Here is a 20,347-nt window from a genome sequence, read left to right on the forward strand (position 1 = left end):
CATTACGACCTTTAAAATTACTGTCAGATTTTGTGCCTTGAACATTGCACTTGCAAACATGGACCCCTGACACCTGTGGCTAAATAATTGGAATTGTTATTGTTCTGTGATTCAAGGCTGAAGTCATATGGTCAAGTTGATGATCTTCTGGAGTGAAGGGCTTTTTAAATTAACAGTAGAGTCTGAGATAGGAATTAAGGACGATTACGGAGACTCTGATTATAAATGAATTTTGTGGGTGGAGTCTGCCTCATGCTCTGTCTGAGCATGCAAAAAAGTAAAGTATTTTCTTTGAAATGTCCCATTGTAAACAGATTCTTCCCTCTATAAGAATGGAACTGAAACAGGACCTTATTCCACACTTGGGCCGGCTGCTTAGGAATAAAACTCATATCCTACAAAGAAAAATAATTATACATTATTCTGACTCATGACTCTGATATAGAGTCACCATAGATGACACTACTGTGTTAAAAGATGAACCCAGCAGAGCTCTGTGTTTTAATGACAAGGCCTTGATGCGTTCTCCTCAGTGGCAATAGCTCTGTTCTCTCCACATTACCACTTGAATCTCTAATGAAAAAGACCCTCAGAGCCAGAGAGAACAGAAAGGGAAGATGTGCTGTAACAGTGTGCTAACAAAAGCCAAGCCAAGCACATTACATCCAGTAGGGGAAAAAAATCTGCTGCTGTGGTGCTAACAAGTGTGGCTAACAGAATCTGTCTTTATTAAAATCATCTAGCCATCCCCCACCACCATCCTTTTTCCCCCCACTGCTTAATGTAATGAACCTTGCCTTGAACCTTCTATTTAATTGCTAGGGTTTTTTTTTGCGCTGTGGAAGAAAAAAATGTTACAATTCTTCATTCCATAAATTAATTTTCAGAGAGTGCGACTGAATAGCAATTTAATTAGGCAGCTGGCATTGTGTGAGCTTTCCAACGTTTTTCAATAAGAACGCTGTTTGGAATAAATAATGATCCTCCAAATAAGAGGCTTTTAAAAGCACGTCAACACAAACGGGCCCCGTGATGAGCTGCGCCACATTATGCCGTGGAAAATGGCAGCCGGGGAAATTAAGTGGGGGAAAATAGACTTTCAGGTTTGCCCCTAATGAGCCTTGGGTTTCTCCTTTTTTTTTTTTCTTCGTTTCTGTTTCCTTCTGTGGGAGCCCACACCTCCATGTTTGCCTCTTGGCTCCAGCCCTTCATCATCGTGCACTGCTAATACATGGGCCATTTTCTGGCCAGTGGTGTGCCATCTTAACTCACATATTTTAGAAGGGTTTTGAGTTGTAAATGCTTTCCATTCATTCTAATATTATTTGCACAGTTATTAATAAGTTTGTCAGGTTCATGTGTGTATCTTTTATTTATTTTTTGAGATTTTTGTTTGTGGTTTCTTTTCTTCAGGCAAATGCAGATTGTGCATAACTATGACAACCTCAATACCTTTCCAAGACCCAATTCTTAAATAAATTAGAATATCCTCAAAAAGTTTACTTCAGTAATTCAGTTCAAAAAGTGAAACTCATATAAATCCAATACAAATGGAGTGATCAGAATTGGACTTTTGGTTCCTCTCATATTCTGATTTCCTGTCTTCAAACTGAGCTGGGCTTTGTGATTTACTGAGAGTTTCACCCACCGGAGGCTTTGCTTTTTCTGCAGATCACGTTTGAAAATAACTGAGCCTTGAAACTTCAATGCTGCTTTTTCTTTCCAGCCAAGTCATCGGAAATCTGTGCTCTTACAAACATCTACAACAACTCTTTATGCTGAAAGCATGTAAATATAACGATTACCTGTATATAGTATATTTAGACTGTATGTGAGCAGACATGAGGGAAGGTATGAATACAGAGTTGACAGAAAAGAAATGACCATGAATGGCTTATTTTGTGTTATTACCTTGACTTAAACATTATTTTTAAAGCTTAACACATCCAGTGTAATTCCATCATGGAGACACACTCCCATTGAGTTCAATCTCTTCAAATCTCAAGAAAGACTTGATATATTTATTCTTATTTGGGTTTGGTCATATTCATATCATTTTCTAAATGAGAGAGGCTTAGGTTGTGTTTAGATTTCAGTCACATTTTTCATATTTACCTTCTTTTTAAAGATTTTTAAAGATTCTTGTATATTGCTTTCCATTGTTTGTCCACTTTATTTCTTTAATTCTAACTCCTATTTTTTCATGCTTCACTTAGCCATTTGTATTATTGACCTGTCCGAATTTAACGTAAATGTCCACAAAGGTCCGGGTTTGTGTTCTTCTTTCTCAGATGGAACTTTCCCAGCTCTTAATTTTCAAGTCATTTAGCAAGTCAAGAGAGTCAAAGCTATGACATTCATCAGTCAGCACAGGACTTGAGTCAGCAAATGAATCACTGTTTCAAGTCTCCATCTCCGGCATAATGACGTGGACATGGATGTATGTGCAAAATATTTTGGCTTCTATGTGTGGCTGTGAATTAATCCTGAACCCCGTGAAACTCTAGGCATCTGCTGGCTGGACAGTGGGATAGTGGCTACTGAGAGCGTCTCATGCTGACCATTTTCTCTTAAATGTAAAGTTCCATCCACAGGGACCATACTTTCCTTCAAGGCTTGTGGACTCCAACACCGCAGTATTGAATACGTTGAGGCTTTATAGCACAACCCCCCCACCCCACAAACATATCCCTCAAAGTGCCTTTGCACACTTAGAAAACTGGTTCTAAAGGCTCAGTCGTCTTGTCCAGCCAGCAGGACTGATGAAATCACTGCAGTCCATCTCGTCTAAGGATGCTGGACTGTGAACCTAGCTCCCCTGGGCTTGGCTGATAGCTCATAACACAAGGTCGAGCGGCTGGATTCAGAGGGGATATCGCTTACCAGATCGGCTCAAACAGGCCCAAACCAGCGCATAATGTCCCAAAAGGACAGCCAGCCTGCGCTTGCCAGGTGTTTCTCTCTCACTGGCTCACTGGCTCTGAATGATGAAAGGTTGTTTGGACTGGCTGTAACGCTCAGCAGGGTGCAAGCTGTTCCCTCACACACACGCTCACTCACTCTCTCTCTCTCTCTCTCTCTCTCTCTCTCTCACACACACACACACTCAATGTTGCTGAATATTGAAGGCCAAACTCTATACCCACCTCACTGCAATCACACATTTGAACTTTTCATAATGTTTCGTAATATTCACAATATTTGGATTCTGTTTGGGCATCAGCATTTTGAGGCATGTTTTAATAATTACACGTTTATTTTATTGAACAATGTGAGGAGTGTGATTTCCAGTGCATCTCAGGTTTGCTTATTCCCCTCTTTGTTCATATACGTTTTTAATTCCAGAATATTCCACTGTTAAAGCCATTACAAGGTTTTCTGTAGTTTTTTTTAAATGGCTTTAAGTGTCCTAATGGCAGCAGCGTGGTGTTCATAAATTGTACCTTGTGTTTATTAACGCCTATTAAGCTCTTAGGTGCTCTTCAGAGATGTCATTAGACACCTGTTCCAGATGATGATAAAATATCAGAATAGATATCGTTATTTTGGAAAAGGAGCCAGCTCATCATGCTAGAGCAAGAGCAACACACGCAGACAATTTTTAGGAAAATAAAAAAAAATGAACGGATTAAAATTGAATCATCAATTATCTCAAATTTTGCAACAGCTCTGTTAAAGGGACCATTTTTACGTTTATCCATCCATCCATTATCCACCGCTTATCTGGGTCCAGATTGCGGGGGAAAGCAGTCGGAGCAAAGAAACCAAGACCTCCCTCTCCCCAGCCACCGACTCCAGCTCCTCCGGGGGTATACCGAGGCGTTCCCAGGCCAGTCGAGACATGTAATCCTCCAGCGTGTTCTTGGTCTGTCCCGGGATCCTCCTCCCCGTTGGACATGCCCGGAACACCTCACCAGGAAGGCGTCCAGGAGGCATCCGGACCAGCTCAACTGGCTCCTCTCGACGTGGAGGAGCAGCGGCTCCACTCCGAGTCTCTCCCGGATGTCCGAGCTCCTAACCCTGTCTCTAAGGGAGGTTCCAGACACCCTGCGGAGAAAACTCATTTCAGCCGCTTGTACCCGCGATCTTTCTTTCGGTCACTACCCAAAGCTTGTAACCAAAGGTGAGGGTTGGGACGTAGATTGAACGGTAAATCGAGAGCTTTGCTTTTCTGCTCAGCTCTCTTCACCACAACGGAGCAGTACAGAGCCCGCATTACTGCTGACGCTGCACCGATCCTCCACTTGAGGCAGGATCTCACTTCCAACCTGGAGAGAGCACTCCACCCTTTTCCGACTGAGTACCATGGACTCGGACTTGGAGGTGCTGACCCTCATCCCTACTGCTTCTCACTCGGCTGCAAACTGGTCCAGAAAGAGCTGGAGGTCCCGGCTCGATGAAGCCAACAAGACCACATCATCTGCAAAAAGCAGACGTGGAATCCTGAGACCACCAAACCGGACACCCTCTGCCACTTGGCTACGCCGAGAAATTCTGTCCATAAAAATTATGAACAGAACCGGTGACAACGGGCAGCCCTGACGAAGTCCAAGTCGGTTTCCAGTAGGACTTACTGCCAGCCATACAGACCAGACTCCTGCTCTGTTTGTACAGGGACTGGATAGCTCGTAGCAAAGAGTCCAGTACCCCATACTCCCCGAGCACCCCCCACAGAATACCCTGAGGGACACGGTCAAATGCCTTCTCCAGATCCACAAAACACATGTAGACTGGTTGAGCAAACTCCCATGCACCCTCCAGGATCCTAGCGAGGGTAAAGAGCTGGTCCTGTGTTCCACGACCGGGGCGGAATCCGCATTGTTCCTCCTGGATCCGAGGTTCAACTATCAGTCAGACTCTCTTCTCCAGTACCCCCGCATAGACCTTACCGGGGAGGCTGAGGAGTGTGATCCCCCTATAGTTGGAACACACCCTCCGATCCCATTTTTACGTTTATTTTAAACAAATATAAATGACTCAAACTAGTGACAATGCACCTTCAAGTTCTGACTCTTTCTTAATAAACTTTATTTTGATATGATATATCATATTATCCCACAGTATTATATCGAATAAAAGTAAACACCATTATTATGTTACTTAAAATAAGCAGTGTCCAGCCTTGCAGAGGGAAGGAGAAGGAATAAGACAGGCACCGAGTGGAGAGAGAGAGCGAATGCATCTGGGCTAATGTATGATTTATGCTCTTCTGTGTGTGAATGCATTGCAGTGATGATAAATGTGTATTATAAAACACAAGCAACAGGGGATGAAATGTATGCTGTAGCACAGGGTCTTTGTTCCATAGCATTCTGTCTTCTCAGATGTAAACTCACACTAGCTTAATATTTCATTGGCAGTTTGTTGCCTGTGTTGTTGGAATAGACACTTCTTTTTTTTTTCCCCCCTTGTTATATTGTCGTCTTGGTCTCCTAAGTCTATAAATTGACCATGTAGGCTCAGAAGCAATGATCATTAATCAGAAGATACAGATAACAATTGCAATATGATTTATTGATAAAACTGATATTTCATCAAGATTTCAAGTGATAAGTGCATAGCCTGTTACAATTTACAAGATTTGCTCGTACATTATTTTGCAAGTTGTTTGCACAATTGGCCTCTTATTAAAAAAAATATAAATATATTTATATAATGACCCCTGGCTTTTTTTATTGTATTTTATTTAATTTTTTAAGTGGTGAATTTAGTGTCTATTGACAATGAGAGAAATATTGATTAGCAGCAGCATTCTCTTTATCTGTACATTCATGGGCATATATGCAGTTCACCTTTTGAAATCATCTCTAAAAGGAATTTCACGTGTTGCCCTGCTGTCATTCTGTGACATTCCCACTAAGTGACATTGCTTTTACAAGCCTTAAGCCCTTCATAGGTTTTGTAGGCAAATTTAAAAGCAGTCATGCATGAACACACAGCAATTAAAGTGCTAAAACTTTATTACACTTGTGCATGTTTTTATTATACGTGTGTCAGCCTTAACCTCTTGGTAAACCTTTTGTTCCTGGAGAGGCCAGTTAACCCCTTTTGCAACTCCATTGAATTGAGAATGCATCTGCCTCTTCAAGGTCATGCATGGATGTTCTAATTCAATCGCAATACTCTTATCACCAGCTGGGTGTATGAAGATACAATGGCAAATAATTCCTTAAGAGAAATATATTTTTATATATATGTCCTTTAAAATGTCTGGTGTCAAGTGCAGTTTAGCCTAGAGTGCAGATTGAAAACAAGGTATGTTAGAGAGGGGTTTCTGCTTGCTGAGGTGAATCAAATCAATATGATTAACTCAAGTCTACTTTCAGCATGAACGGTACAGTCATTTTGTTTAAAGTCAAAGGTCTTATATAACTTAATGACTTTTGCTATGCAGCATTTGCTTGAACTTAAATGCTGTAGTATCCCAGCTTGCTGGAAGGAGCTTAATGTCGGCGTCCTGGGAAGGAACCAAGCGTCCAAGCTTTTTGGCTGGCGGAACTAAGACATAATGTTTTATGAGGACACATCCAACACCAGTCCTCAAGGTTAAACGAGATGCTAGTTTTCTGTTAATATTGCTAATATTGTTTTTTTCTGTTAATATTGCTAATATAATAAGAACAGGGCTCTAGAGTGCGGAGTGCGACCTCTAATTTCTCAATGGTGCGGCTGCAAAAAATCTGAGGTTGCACCTGTGTGACCAGGCGTTAAAAGAAAAACGTCTCCACGACTCTGAAAGTCTCCCTGTGGTTCAACAGCAGACACACATTGGGCTCATAATATGGTCTAAACCCGTCAGAGAAGGTGAAGGATTTGCCATGGTCCAGATATTCCTGTACGTGTGTGTAAGTTTGAATATGTGTGTGCTGTAATCACACAGAGAGAGGTGAGTAGCTTAGGCTACTCAGATAAGTTGATGTAGCTGTGGAGGATGAGATCTGTCCGAAAATCAGAACCAGTGCTCGGACACGGAGCCATCAACCTCCCAGGTTATGTCAAGCCCTGGTCCAGAGACGACATAAGATGATGAGCCACATACGATCGACTCAGAGCCAGAGCCCACTGAATTTAAAAGGGGGAAAGTATACATTTCGAAGAATGGCTTGGCCAGTTTCCCTGGCTAAGATACAGTAAAGCCGATCATATAATGCACTGCATTTACTGTAAAGAGTGTGGGAAGACCATGGCCGGTAACAGCGCAGTTGTGACTGGTTCCAATACATTTCGAATTGAAACGCTGAAAAAGCACAATGCTTCTATAGAACACATTACATGCCACAATAAATACACTGTCCAAGTGTGCCTCTCCCTGCGGTCTTTCAGTGGTAGGCAGCATCAAACAGATCAACAGACAAGGCAGAGATGATAATCAAGTTTTATGCTGCCTACAATATTGCAAAAGAAGAATTTCCCTTCACTGAGTTAAAGTTTGAAAAAATTATTCGGAGGAAAAGTGGCTTAAATGTTAACCTGACTTTTCTGATAAACAGACACACAGATATCACCACAAAGGAATGCTTCATTATGTACGGTCATATCTTGCGGAGAGGAAAACCGGTGAATATACTAATTGGGCACATTGATTGGACACGAGCATGCCCATGCCCAGGTTAAGCCATGTCAGGTCATGTAGCCTTCGTCACAAATATGCCTACTGTCTCATTACTGCATTAAACAAATGCAATGTTCTTATAATTGAAAATGTATGTAAAATATATATAAAATACACACACACATATATACAGTGGAACCTCTGCCTACGAACTTGATCCGTTCCGTGACCTGGTTCGTAAGTAGAAAAGTTTGTTTCTCTAGTCAAATTTAAAATCATGGAAAAGCAATTAATGTGTTCCAGCCCCCACCCCGAAAGTCACCCTTTTTGCACTGATACATGTTTACAACACTCTCAAATAAAAAATACATGTAGCATTACTAAAAATAAAAAAGAAATACAGTGGTAACAGTAATAAAAAGAAATAAAGTTTTAAGCGGTTACATATCGCTACCTTGAAGAGGTGACGACTGGCTGGAGGAGTAACACAGGCACTGACTGTATGGCGGGAGGTGGGGGGGGGGGGGGGTGGAATAACGGAGAGTAGGCGGGTGAATGTGGGGAGACGAAGCGTAAATACGGCTTAACTTAGCACGAATTTCAATGTCTGCTATTTACACTAATGCTAAATTGCTAAAACTACAATTTGCTAATATTAAAGCTCACTCAAGTCTGGGCGCGCTGGGAGACTCGCCTATTGGGGTCAGTGCCCATTTCCAGCCGCCGGCTTGGCGGAGGCTCGGGTTCATTTCTAGAGTCATGGTTCATTGGTGGAGGCAAAAAATATTCAAATGCCCGGTTTCTATCTTGGAAAGTTCATTAGTATAGACGTTCGTTAGTAGAGGTTCCACTGTGTGTGTGTGTGTGTGTATATATAGATAATTATTATTTTTTTTTTGGGTTGTTGCATTGACAGGATTTAAATTTGCACTCTCCTGACTAAAGCGATTGCCAGTTGTACCAGTGGCCAACCCGTTATTCAGACATGGCATTTTGACGTCAAATACGACAATACTACGAACTGAACCGATGAATCTAAACAAAAAAAATACTTGAAGAAATAACAAACAACATGTAAATGGTGTCCAAACCAAACCATGCATTTAAATAACAGGTGGAAAACGCATTGCAATATTGAAGCCCTTCACTGTGAACTCGTGCTGTTTACTGTGTGTTGAACTGGCAGGAGAGTACATGTACTATAAACAAAACCTTTATTGTGAGACTTTAACCATACTGTAATATTTCTGACTCTATATAGCTCCCTGTTTCCAATAGTAAGTGATTTAGAACAGAGTTTTTGTTGTTTTCTGCTGGTTGTTGAGAAGTGTCAAAAAGTAGACCCATCTGCTACATAATGCTTGAACGTGCAAAGAAGATTGGGACTCATAACCAACTACGTGTAATACCAGTTTGTCTCTGAAATGCCAGTTAATATTGTCTCTCACACAAAAATTATGGCTCCCAGGCGATATGCTTTATTTGGTGAGGAGCACAATATAATGGGGAGCTAATGAAAAGCACTGGTGTCGATGTGATTTCCTTGCAGGGCGAGAGCTGTCTCTGATGAGGCCATGATAGCCTCGTTTCTGAGCAGCAACAGGCAGAATCATTTAGCATGTGAGAGAAAGAAATCCCTTTCAGACACTGGCAGCTAAGATATCTGATCCTTGCTGCTGGGGAAGAGTCCATGAGGACAAGTGTGCTGAGGTTTTATTTCTTTTCCCTGTCTTTATATTTTTTTGAACTTGTCAAAGAGAGAATCCCCTTTGGATGTGGGCAGATTCAGAGCTGAAGCCCTCACCAACTTGCTCACAGGTCTTTTTAGTCTGCCTTGCCATCTCTGCCTCTCAGAGATGTGCCCTTAATAGTGTCTGCTCTTCTCTTTTTTCCTTTATGGATCGTGTGGTTACTGTCGTGGTCTTGAGAGACATGGCTGTGCAAATCCTCAAAATAGGTCTCTCTTTTCACCAGGCTACAAATACTTTCCAGTCTTACACTTTATATATAATTCTAGGTCTTTGCTGGACCGGAGCTACCATTTCGGCTCCAAGAACAGGATTTTAATAAGAGTCTGGATTAGTTGACCATCTTCATGTCTCTCAGGCCTGGCTTTGTAGAAGCTTTTAGCCTCAGCTGCAGATACCTCAGAGCCTCCCAGTGTTGTGCAGCATTCCTAAAGGCTGAAGCAGGCTGGTCTGGCATGTCTTTTTTTCTTCAGTTTGGCGTGTAAATGAAGCAGCTATGCTTTAGTGAGCTCTTGTTCCCTCCGGACTCACCGCACCCCAGTAATCCCATCTCAGCCTTGTCTGCTTTCTAAATCTGCTCTTTCTCTGTCCATACCTCTGTTGTCATCTCACATACAGAGCAGAGTGCACTGACCCAAGCTCTCAGAACTGTGAGGTCAAGAGAAGTTGACAGGAACCTTTCACAAGGGCCCTGCAGCATGGCCTAAAGGTCTGGCATATGTGATTGCTTTTGTGCTGGATTGTTTTGTTCTAGGAACCCCGATTCTGTGTTTACATCTCATTGGAATCTGTAGATGTCCATCTCATGCTTCGAAACAGTCAGTTTTCTGACAAAAACAGCAGTGTGTTGTGTTCTCAAAAGAGATTGTACTGATGCCTGTGTTTGACATGTTTTTTACTTTCGGCTTGAATTTCTTTTCCAGTGTGTAACATATGACTTTTTTTTAGGCTTTTTCTGAAGTTGGTATGTGATTGGTTAGTATAGAGAAACAAACCATGACAACAAAATACATATTTTGACAAAGAATATCTTGTGAGAAGTGATGAATTTCTGGGCCAAAATTATCAGTGTTTTTATTTACATCCGTGTTTAAATTAATGGGGGACTTTTTTGTTAAATAATATCAAATAAATGTTAATAATAAATGACAGTCAGGCATTTCAATTTGGCAAAATTGTGCAAGCAAATATAGAGTTGATATAAAATAAACTGGGATTATTTTAAATTTAAATGAACCTTTTAGCACTCAAAATAGCACTCAAAACACAAGAATTTTGTTGACAGAATTTTAAGAAGTATCTCTAATACTAATGAGAGACTAATGATGTTCTCTGTGTCTGTGACAAAGATAGTTGGACCAAAAATAAGTAGAAGCTAGCAGAGGTGTTAGTTTACTTTTCAGGCGTGATAGATAACACCTGTGCAATAAGTACCATTGAAGAATCCTCACTACCAAATATTCCACAGTCCACACGAAGTGATTGGGAATGAATAACTAGGCCAAAAAGAGGTAGGCCAAATAAAATGACAGAGCGGGGTCAGCTGATGCTGAGGCGCATAGTGCACAGAGGTTGCCAACTTCCTGCAGAGTCAATTGCTATAGTCCTCCAAGCTTCATGTGGCCTTAAGATTAGCTCGAGGACAGTGCAGAGAGAGATTCATGAATGGGTTTTCATGGCCAAGAAGCGGCATCCAAGCCTTACAGCCCCAAACACAATGTAAAGCAACTGATGCAGTGGTATAAAACATGCCGCCACTAGACTCTAGAGTAGTGAAGACTTGTTCACTTGAGTGATGAATCATGCTTCTCCATCTGTCAATTTAATGGATGAGTCTGGATTTGGAGGTTACCAGGCGAATGGTACTTGTCTGACTGCATTGTGCTAAGTGTAAAGTTTAGTGGATTGGGTATTATGGTGTTTTTCAGGAGTTTGGCTCTGCCACTTCCAGTTTCACCTCCAGTGAAAGGAACCTTTAATGCTTCAGCATACCAAGATATTGTGGACAAGTTTATGCTCCTAAGATTGTAGGAACTGTTTGTGGATGGCCACTTCCTGTTCCAACATGACTGTGCACCTGTGCACATAGCAAGGTCCATAAAGGCATGGATGAGCGAGTTCGGTGTGGAAGAACTTGACTGACCTGTGCAGAGTCCTGACCTCAGCTCGATAGAACATCTTTGGGATGAGTTAGAGCAGAAATTGCGAGTAGGATTGGGCGGTATAATGATAATAATGTATACAGCTGTATTTAAAAATGTGGACCGTGTCTCAAAATGACGGCGGTGTTCATGATGCGTTTGCTGCGTAAAATTTCAGTTCTGTGTCTTTAAGAACATGGCCAAATGTTTTTGTTCAATTACGAAAGCCACAGGGAGGGCGCTTTGTGGGAACTCACTGACTGGAAATGTGACAGTCTGAAAACAGGTGGAGAAAAACAAGCCCAGTAGCCCACTGCCATTGTGAGTGTAGTGCTGAGCTTGGGTTAAGAGATGAAGAAGGATGAAACCAGACAAAATACTCAGAAGACCCTTCACTCAAATTTGTGCTCACAGGTATGAGGCTTTATTCTCCATGTCTGTTTTGAGCCTCAGTTCACTGGAAAATGATGTGCTGTGTTGTGCTAAATCAAGTGTCTGTTAGCTGGCCAGCTCAGCTTCTAAACGGTGTAGAACCATCTTAGTTTGCTTATTTTAGAACTTATCACTTCCACCAAAAGTGGCTTAAATTTGCTCTCTAAAAAACTGTATAATCCCCATGATAATACCGTATACTGCAATAAAATTTGAGATGGTATGACTGTGTGAAAAATGTGGATACCACGCATTCCTAATTGCCTTTTCGTCCAGTATCAGTGTCTGACCTCACAGAAACGCTTCTGGAAGAATGGTCAAAAATTCCCATAAACACACTGCTAAACCATGTGGAAATAGCTTCAAAAGGTGGGCCAACATTATATTAAACCCTATGGAGTAAGAATGGGGTGTCACTTAAGTTCATGTTTGTGTCAAGGCACTCGAGTGAATACTTCTGGCAATATAGTGTAGCCTGATCAGTGATTCATAGGTGCAGATGGAGTGTGCCACATGTTCAGTAGAACCCAGAATTCATCTAATGACATGTACTTTTAAAGAACATTTCATTTATGTCTACTTTTAGAAAATCATGGGTATTCAGTCTCATTGAGTAGTCCATAGCTGGGTCTAGCTGGGATCTGCTGCTGTTTAGTACTCAATATGTGTTTTATAGAGAGATGCTAGCCTTGCTAACCAACATGAATATTTTACCACCAAACCGCTCATGTCATACCTGAGAGGGGCGACAGAGTTGACATGGTTATTTTAAAGCCAGTCAGGCTTGCATTATTCACTCTCGTTACAGATGGCTGTGACAGAGGCCTCGGTTGTCTTCCAAACATTCTCCTCATTCAGTCCTTTATCAATAATTTAATCTGAAAATAAATATCTGCACCCTTTCTTTTGGAAACTACCACAAACTGTTCTGATTCAAAGCTGGAAAAAAGCTTTTATTCTCTAGCTGTTTTGTTCCAGTTTAACCCCATTCTCTCTCACCGTTTCACTTACCTAGGGCACAGTAATCAGTGCTGTGTGGTGCACTGGGAATATTTTTATGAATACTCGTTATTCCAGCTCACTGCCAGACAGTGCTGTCTGTTTGGGGAGCCTCCCGTCCCCGCAGTGCTACAGTACAGAGCACACAGCAGACAGGCGGATGCAGTAATAAGCCTAGATTTTGCATCAGCGCATGTGGTAGAACACAAAATGCTTTTACTCATGGGACTGCCAAAGTCCAACCCCCCAGGTCAGTTGTGGCCTGCAGACAGCTTTCAGTGGGCTTGTGGATTCTCTCAAAATACACTGTTTTTCCTTTCACTTGCTTGACACAACTGTATAATAAACTTAGTATGTTGCCCCACATGGAGTTAATGAACTAGATTTTTAAAAAAACATTTATTGAGCTTGCGTTTTAGTATATACATTTAGAGCTTAATGCAAGTGGCTCATATGCCAAGAGCCTGCAAAGAAGTTAATGTTGTTTGGGAATTCTAATGAACATTCAGCACACAAGGGCAGAGAGAGAACAGTTGGAAGCTTCTCTGGTCGTGCAATAGCATCATTTATCAGAGCAAATTCGGTAGTTCAGTGAACATTAATTGTTAACAATGCTTTTAATATATTTATCATTTGTGTATAATATTTTGACAGTGTGACTGGACCTCTAGTTTTACATGTCTAATCTGGCTGTCTTTGGGTGGGGGAAAAACACAACCTTTTGACACCCCTGTTCATCTACTTGTCTGTGGAGATGGTTGACTTTCCCTGGAGGAGCTAGACTTTGCGGGAGCCACTTAAGCAGACTCTGGGGCGACGCTTTGGCTGGCTAAAACAGGGCTCATTGTTCCTAGCCCCTGCCATTAGGAGAGGGCCTCCTCCTGCATAATGCACAGGCTTCCTGACACACGCTGAGCTCTAATGCGCCTCTGTGCCGCCTGCAGTGACACAGCAGATCAGGAGCTGGCGTTTGAGCTGCAGTCCTCCGCCTGCAACACCCGAGGGCATTAAGCCAACATGCAGAGGAGGGGATGCTGATAGTACAGTTAGCATGAGTGAACACCAGTGACCCCTCTACCAAGCGCACAAACACACACACTTTCACCCGGGAGACTGGCACTACAGCAGACGTCTGGAGAAATCAGACAGAGATCCCTTGAACCTGTTTCAGTTCTGTAGGGGTTGCAGCTTTGCCCACTGTGATCAGAGGGGAGTGTGTGCATGTGAAACATTCTCAAACACTGGAGTAAGTTCAAAGACTCGGTTTCTCTCTTACCTCGTCTACCTGACCTTATCTCTCGCCACCCTTGGAAAACACTTCTGTGTCCGTACCCTTGTTTCCATCATGGTGCTGTATGGCAAGTGGTGTATAGAGTGATGCATGAAGCCATGCCTGACCCTGGCATGGGCTGCATCTGTGTGAATCCCATGTTTTGAAAATCATGCAGATGCATTTGGACGTATTGTCTCCATGCATCTCTGTGACGTCTGGCTTCATGGTGAGCAAATGACCTTTCAGTGTGTTTTTCATGACACTTGTATACGTTCTATACAGCGCTGCATGTTCCAGGATACACCACATTAATTTTCATACAGTTGGACCCAGGGCAACATACCCAACAGTAAATGCATACCAGAGAACATGAAACCACTGTCAACATATTTGGACTTGACTGTAATGGTATATAGTAGTATTTAGTGTGATACTGTGGAACAAACTGTTTGTAAACAGAACAATATTAAAATTCACACTTATTAGTGTCGCGGGGGTCCAGAGCCTACCTGGAATCATTGGGCGCAAGGCGGGAATACACCCTGGAGGGGTCGCCAGTCCTTCACAGGGCAACTTAAGAATGTGTTGTTTTGTTTTATTTTTATACATCTCAAAAATGTGCTACCATATGAGATATACAACAACCGTGAAAATGCTGTTTGTAAATGTGGCAAGCACAAGCTTTAAGGTTATTTATAAAGGTACAGATTTTCTTGTTTGTTTTGTAATGTTCATTGAGTTATGTGAGAAATCACTCTGAACTCTGTTCACATAAAGTTGTCCATGTAATATTGTTAAAACCGTTTACTAAATGTTAAACCACACCAAATATCTCCAGATCCAAGCGCCTTGATGTGAACGACCTTGACCATGTTTATATTTATGCATAATAATAGAGCCCATGTCCCAAGGCTGTTTCTCTCCATGTTTGGCCTAATACACAACTGTCAGATTAGATTTGATCTGAGTCTGCAGAGTTTTTCCCTACAGTTTTCTTCATACTGTACAATTTATTCCTGAAAATCCTTGCTCCCCCCCCCCCCTCTTTTTCTCTTCTCTCTCTGCATCAGCCTAAAATAATTCCCCACCCTAATGTTTTGTCTATAAGTAGTTGTCTTGCGAGGTCTTCAACTTCCAAAATACCTCATCCCTCCTATGTTCCAGTGTGGGTTGTTTACTCTTGACACACTTGAAGATTTCAAAGGTTGCCTGTAAATCGGAGAGAGCTTTGGCTTTCAGAAGCGAGACTCTCAGCTGCACAGCCAAAGAGAGAGCTGACAGAGTGACTGTGCACAACTCTAGTCTGCAGAGATATCTACACTGAGAGCATAAAACATTACATGCTGTATAGGGCTACTTTACTGAACACTGTTTTTCTCCATAGTCTTTTGGCCCAAAACACTTTTTTTCAGGCGGCTTAAATCTTCAAACCATGGTGATCATTTGTACAAAACAAAGCAGAGGTTTAGAGGGACAACCAGCTCTGAGATATCTCTGTCATCTCTCAGTTCTCGGCTGTTGATGTTGGCATCTAAGTCTGTCTCTCTCATTTGTGCTCACTATTCTAATTAAAGTGATAGTTCAACAAGTTTAACTAGGAATTCTTTTACATCAAATGTACTTAATCATTCATTTATTCATTATCTGTAACCCTTATCCAATTCAGGGGCGCGGTGGGTCCAGAGCCTACCTGAAATCATTGGCGGGAATACACCCTGGAGGGGGCGCCAGTCCTTCACAGGGCAACACAGACACACACATTCACACCTATGGACACTTTTGAATCACCGATCCACCTACCAACGTGTGTTTTTGGACTGTGGGAGGAAACCGGAGCACCCGGAGGAAACCCACGCGGACACGGGGAGAACACACCAACTCCTCACAGACAGTCACCCGGAGCAGGAATCGAACCCACAACCTCCAGGTCCCTGGAGCTGTGACTGCGACACTACCTGCTGCGCCACGGTGCCGGCCTGTACTTAATCAGCATAGAGATTTTTTTTTTTTTTTTTTAAGGGCATATTAGGTCCCTTTTCCACAGATCTCTTGAGTCTAGATTCAAACTGATACCCTCTACAAACAGGCCTCTTTAGACCAGATTCATTGCCTGTTTCTTTAATGAGAATTAGCCTCTGTTTACTTCTTAAAAAAGCACCCTGATGTGAGGCGAAAGGAGCAGAAATGCTGGTTTTGAGCAATTTTTGCTTTATTTTATTGCTTTAGCCATATTTGATCAGTACTATTTCTCCAAACTTGTTTGTTATTCAATAGATAGATAGATACTTTATTGATCCCCAGGGAAAAATTCAAGGTCTCAGTAGCTTACAAACATCACATACAACAAGCACTAACAGCAATGGACTAATAAAAAAAAATCCACTGTGCATAGGAGACAGTAGAAGATAGAGCATGATACTAAAAACTAAATGCTAAAAATACTTTATAACCTTAAACAAATATCAAAATCGACAGAGTACTAAAATATACTATATAGGCTGAGTCATATATCAAAATACCAAAAAATTAAAATAGTGTGCTTCAGAATGATTAAACATAGCCTGGCAAGAATCTGTTATACAGTGAGCAGCTGAGGATGATCTCTTGAGTGCAGTATATAGTTTAAAAGTTGAAAAAGTGTGTGTATAGTGCAAGGGGTATGGAATGTGCAATATCAGTATAGACTGAGGTTTGGAATTAGAAATAAATACAGTAAAATAAATAGTGCAAGGCAACTTCAGTGCAATGATCCTGTATTAAGTATAAAGTATAAATGAGGAGATGGGAAAACTCTGAAGTGCCTTTTACATAAGACAAGTTACAAAATCAAAATGACTTGTTTTATCCCATGATTTCAAACTTGGGAATATCACCACAAAACTGAATGTAGTTTGTTTTGTTTTATTTCACAATGTACTTTGTGGTTAGTCTGAGCTTCATTTCCCCAAAAAAGGTAACTTTTAAAAGATACCTGAAGTGTCTAGTGTTTTACTACAGGATGCCCTTTTAAATGGTGCCACATTTGTATTGATTGGCTTTGGCCAAATTTTTTATGGGCACAACCCACAAATGCATGTTCCTTACAGATCTGGCACCATTTAAAAGGGAAATGAACAGGCTTTTCAATGGTATAAGATTTCCAAGAAGCATTGTTACAACAAAAATAATCTACCAAACACAAATATCCTTACTTTTTGTGCTAATAATTATAGATTGCAATACAGTGTTACATGTGGACATTGCCTTTTAATACTGTAGTAGAACTTGAGATTAAGTAATTGAAGCTGAGGAATAGGTTGTGACTGTGTAGCACTATTTCACCTGGTCAGTTAATTGTGATTTCTGTGGTCTGGGTTTGTACCCGTTTATTAGATTGAGATGATTTAGCTTCAGCACTTGTATAACATAGCTCTAGTTCAGAGGAATCTGAAATAATTTTCTGGAGTTATTCTGTGGATACAGTTCAAGTAGAGTTCATGCCGACTGCTGCAGACAGCCTTCAAACCGCTGATGTCAATGAGACTGTTTTATGTAAGCAGCCTTCAGATGCCACTGAGAGCTGACTGTGAGCTTCCCAAAACAGAATAAAACATTTCTAATTTTCTGCAGAAATTCATTTTCTAATTCATTATTTGGATGATTGGGTGTAGAGTATAATATTTTTGCACCTGTGGATAGTACAATGGACTGTTACGGTCATGGTCAAGTGTTGGAACGCCAATGGAATAACTCCAGACAATCACATTATTAATGTTTATGATTTCTCCAACTTTTTCTTTCCCTTTCTCTCTGTCTCTCTCTCTCTATCTCAGGAAGGCACAGGAGCAGAACAAGAAAGTAGTGGTAGCAGGTTGTGTTCCTCAAGCTCAGCCCAGAATGGACTACCTCAAAGGCCTGAGCATTATTGGGGTAAGAAGTTTTGCTTCCCTAGACCTAACAGCACAAAACAATATATTCCACATGTTTTGCATACCGACATATAACAGATGATGGAAACACAAAAGAGATGCTGGAACATTTTTTTTACATCAGCTCCACATACGCACTTGAGATTTACATATTATAAGCAGTCATCTATTGATCCAAGATTAGATACAGCCAGCCAGAGAATGCTGTAGGATTGAGGATATGTTTGTTTGATCATGGGTACACCCTCAAACCGTTGGTGACATCACTTCATGCAAATACCTTTTAGATTTGCATACCCTACAAGCACTGTTGAATTCCTAAGTTTTCCAGAACTTGAAATGAATGCAAGCGTGGTTGTGATTATATAATATGTGCTGAGCACTTAAATGTAAATCTTTCACTGATGTTTGTCTAACAGTATTATCTGTTTATTTCAGCTGATTATTTATGCGACAGTGTTTAACGTAGCATATAGGTATTTGTGTTTACCAAGGGAAATAATAATGATTGAGGTGGTTTAGGAAGATATGCATTTACTACAAAACAGTGTTTTGAATTCTGAAGACAACAAGACTCATGACTGCATCACATGCAATATTGCTAGCTGTTTGTTGAAAAATGTATAAAAATATTTATGGCAATATTCATAAATGGGGGTGTGTTCATTGTTGAAGTCTTTATGATAAGGAACAGAGATAAAGCATCATTTTAACAACGGTATTTCTCAAAGGCACAGTCCTATTATTGAAAAACAAGTATTGAAAAAATGACTTGCATTTATCATTTAATGGCCCAGGTGTAAAATCTTTAGCTATCTTCTAAACAACTGGCAGGTGTAGTGTCAGTAATGTCTGGAAGGTGAGTTGCACACTGCTGTTCCACAATGGGGTTCCTTCTGGCAGTATTGACTGCTCGAACCAGTCATGTCAGGAGAATTTGAGTGTAAATGGGTTTTTTTTCTTCCTTTTTGGACTTCAGTCAACTTTCTGAGAAGAGAATGACAAAGAGAAAAATAAAAATTCCATCTGAAGTCTGGACACTTTGGAAGTCTTCTGCCCAGCTTTTTTTTCCCCCCTTCTAGCCTCTCTCAGCATGGAGGTCTCTGTAGTAGACCTATCTCTGTCTGTCTCTGCGCAGCTGGACAGAGGGCAGTAGGCAATTTAAATCCCAATGTCACAGGGGTCGAGTAATGGTAGTGGTGGCCTGAAAACCCCTCTGCCCCAGCAGGCCCCTGCTGCCTGCTTTTTATCGTTATTATTTTTTTTTTCCCCAATGAAGTAAAAAGAAGTGGTAGAGAAGGGGGTAAGTACAGTCTTCCTGAAAAAGGACATCGATCACTAAAGCAGTGGGATGGTGAGGGGGTTAAGAGAAGCAGAGGGGGAAGAGGGGTACGCTCATCTCCTGACCCAGCGGGACACCCGCCGAAGCAGTGGAGCATCCAAATGGCAAAGATGGCCCGCTGCTAGCCAACTGTGGACAACCACACACACTGACCCTTAGCTTTCACGAGAGGGAGCCTCTGGACCTTGCTGTACTCTTTTATTGCCTTTATAGTAAATGTCCTTCTTTTGTGACCAGCAACCTGTTCTGCTGTAAAGAGAAAAAGACAAGAGGAACAAAATCAGATTTGCTCCATTTCCCCCTCATTGCGAATATTATTAGTTGATCAGAAATCGTCATGCTACAATGATGGACATAGCTTCATGGGCTCTGGAGTGTTTGGGGAAAGTACTTATCAAGCAGTGCAACCAGAGGCTGTATTATGCGAACATTAAAAGTTTTCAATAAGGTGCTAGGTAAAATACAAAAGACGAATGTGTAAAAAAAATTAATAATGAAAAACCTCACTGCTCTTCTAAACTAAAGATTGTATAATTTATTGTATCTCAGAGTTTTGGCGCATAGACCATCATCAAAAGAAATGACAAACATGGGGGTCCATCAGTGCCCATCATAACACATATATGATCTTCATATATGTGAAGCTACCAGTGATGCAAAGGTTTATATTGATATTTTGGAGTCAATATTTTCAGAAACGCCATGCCCATTTCAGCATAACAATAGCAAGCCTGCAGCCCAGATCTGTCTCCTGTTGAAAATGTATGGCGCATCATGAAGAGGACAATCGGTCAATTGAGACCACAGTATTTCCCCTTTGAAATTTGACTGCAATTGTGATGATGTAGAACATATTAAATTGTCTTGAAATGGACTCGTTCATTCTTCAAGAGGACTGGCACTACAATATTTAGCAATATACTTTACTAAAGTATAAATATGTATATTCTTT

General features: G+C 41.2%; 1 protein-coding gene across 1 annotated transcript in view; it reads left to right on the forward strand.

Annotated features, from left to right (window-relative positions):
• The window catches only part of cdkal1 (CDK5 regulatory subunit associated protein 1-like 1), a 293,873-nt gene that overhangs the window by 75,361 nt on the left and 198,165 nt on the right, over window positions 1–20,347 (forward strand). Inside the window, exon 5 of the mRNA XM_066683019.1 lies at window positions 17,958–18,054. Coding sequence (XP_066539116.1) covers window positions 17,958–18,054 — 97 coding nt within the window. The remainder of the gene's footprint in view (window positions 1–17,957; window positions 18,055–20,347) is intronic.

Source organism: Hoplias malabaricus, chromosome 10, assembly GCF_029633855.1.
Source record: "Hoplias malabaricus isolate fHopMal1 chromosome 10, fHopMal1.hap1, whole genome shotgun sequence".
In the NCBI taxonomy this organism is placed as follows: Eukaryota; Metazoa; Chordata; class Actinopteri; order Characiformes; family Erythrinidae; genus Hoplias; species Hoplias malabaricus.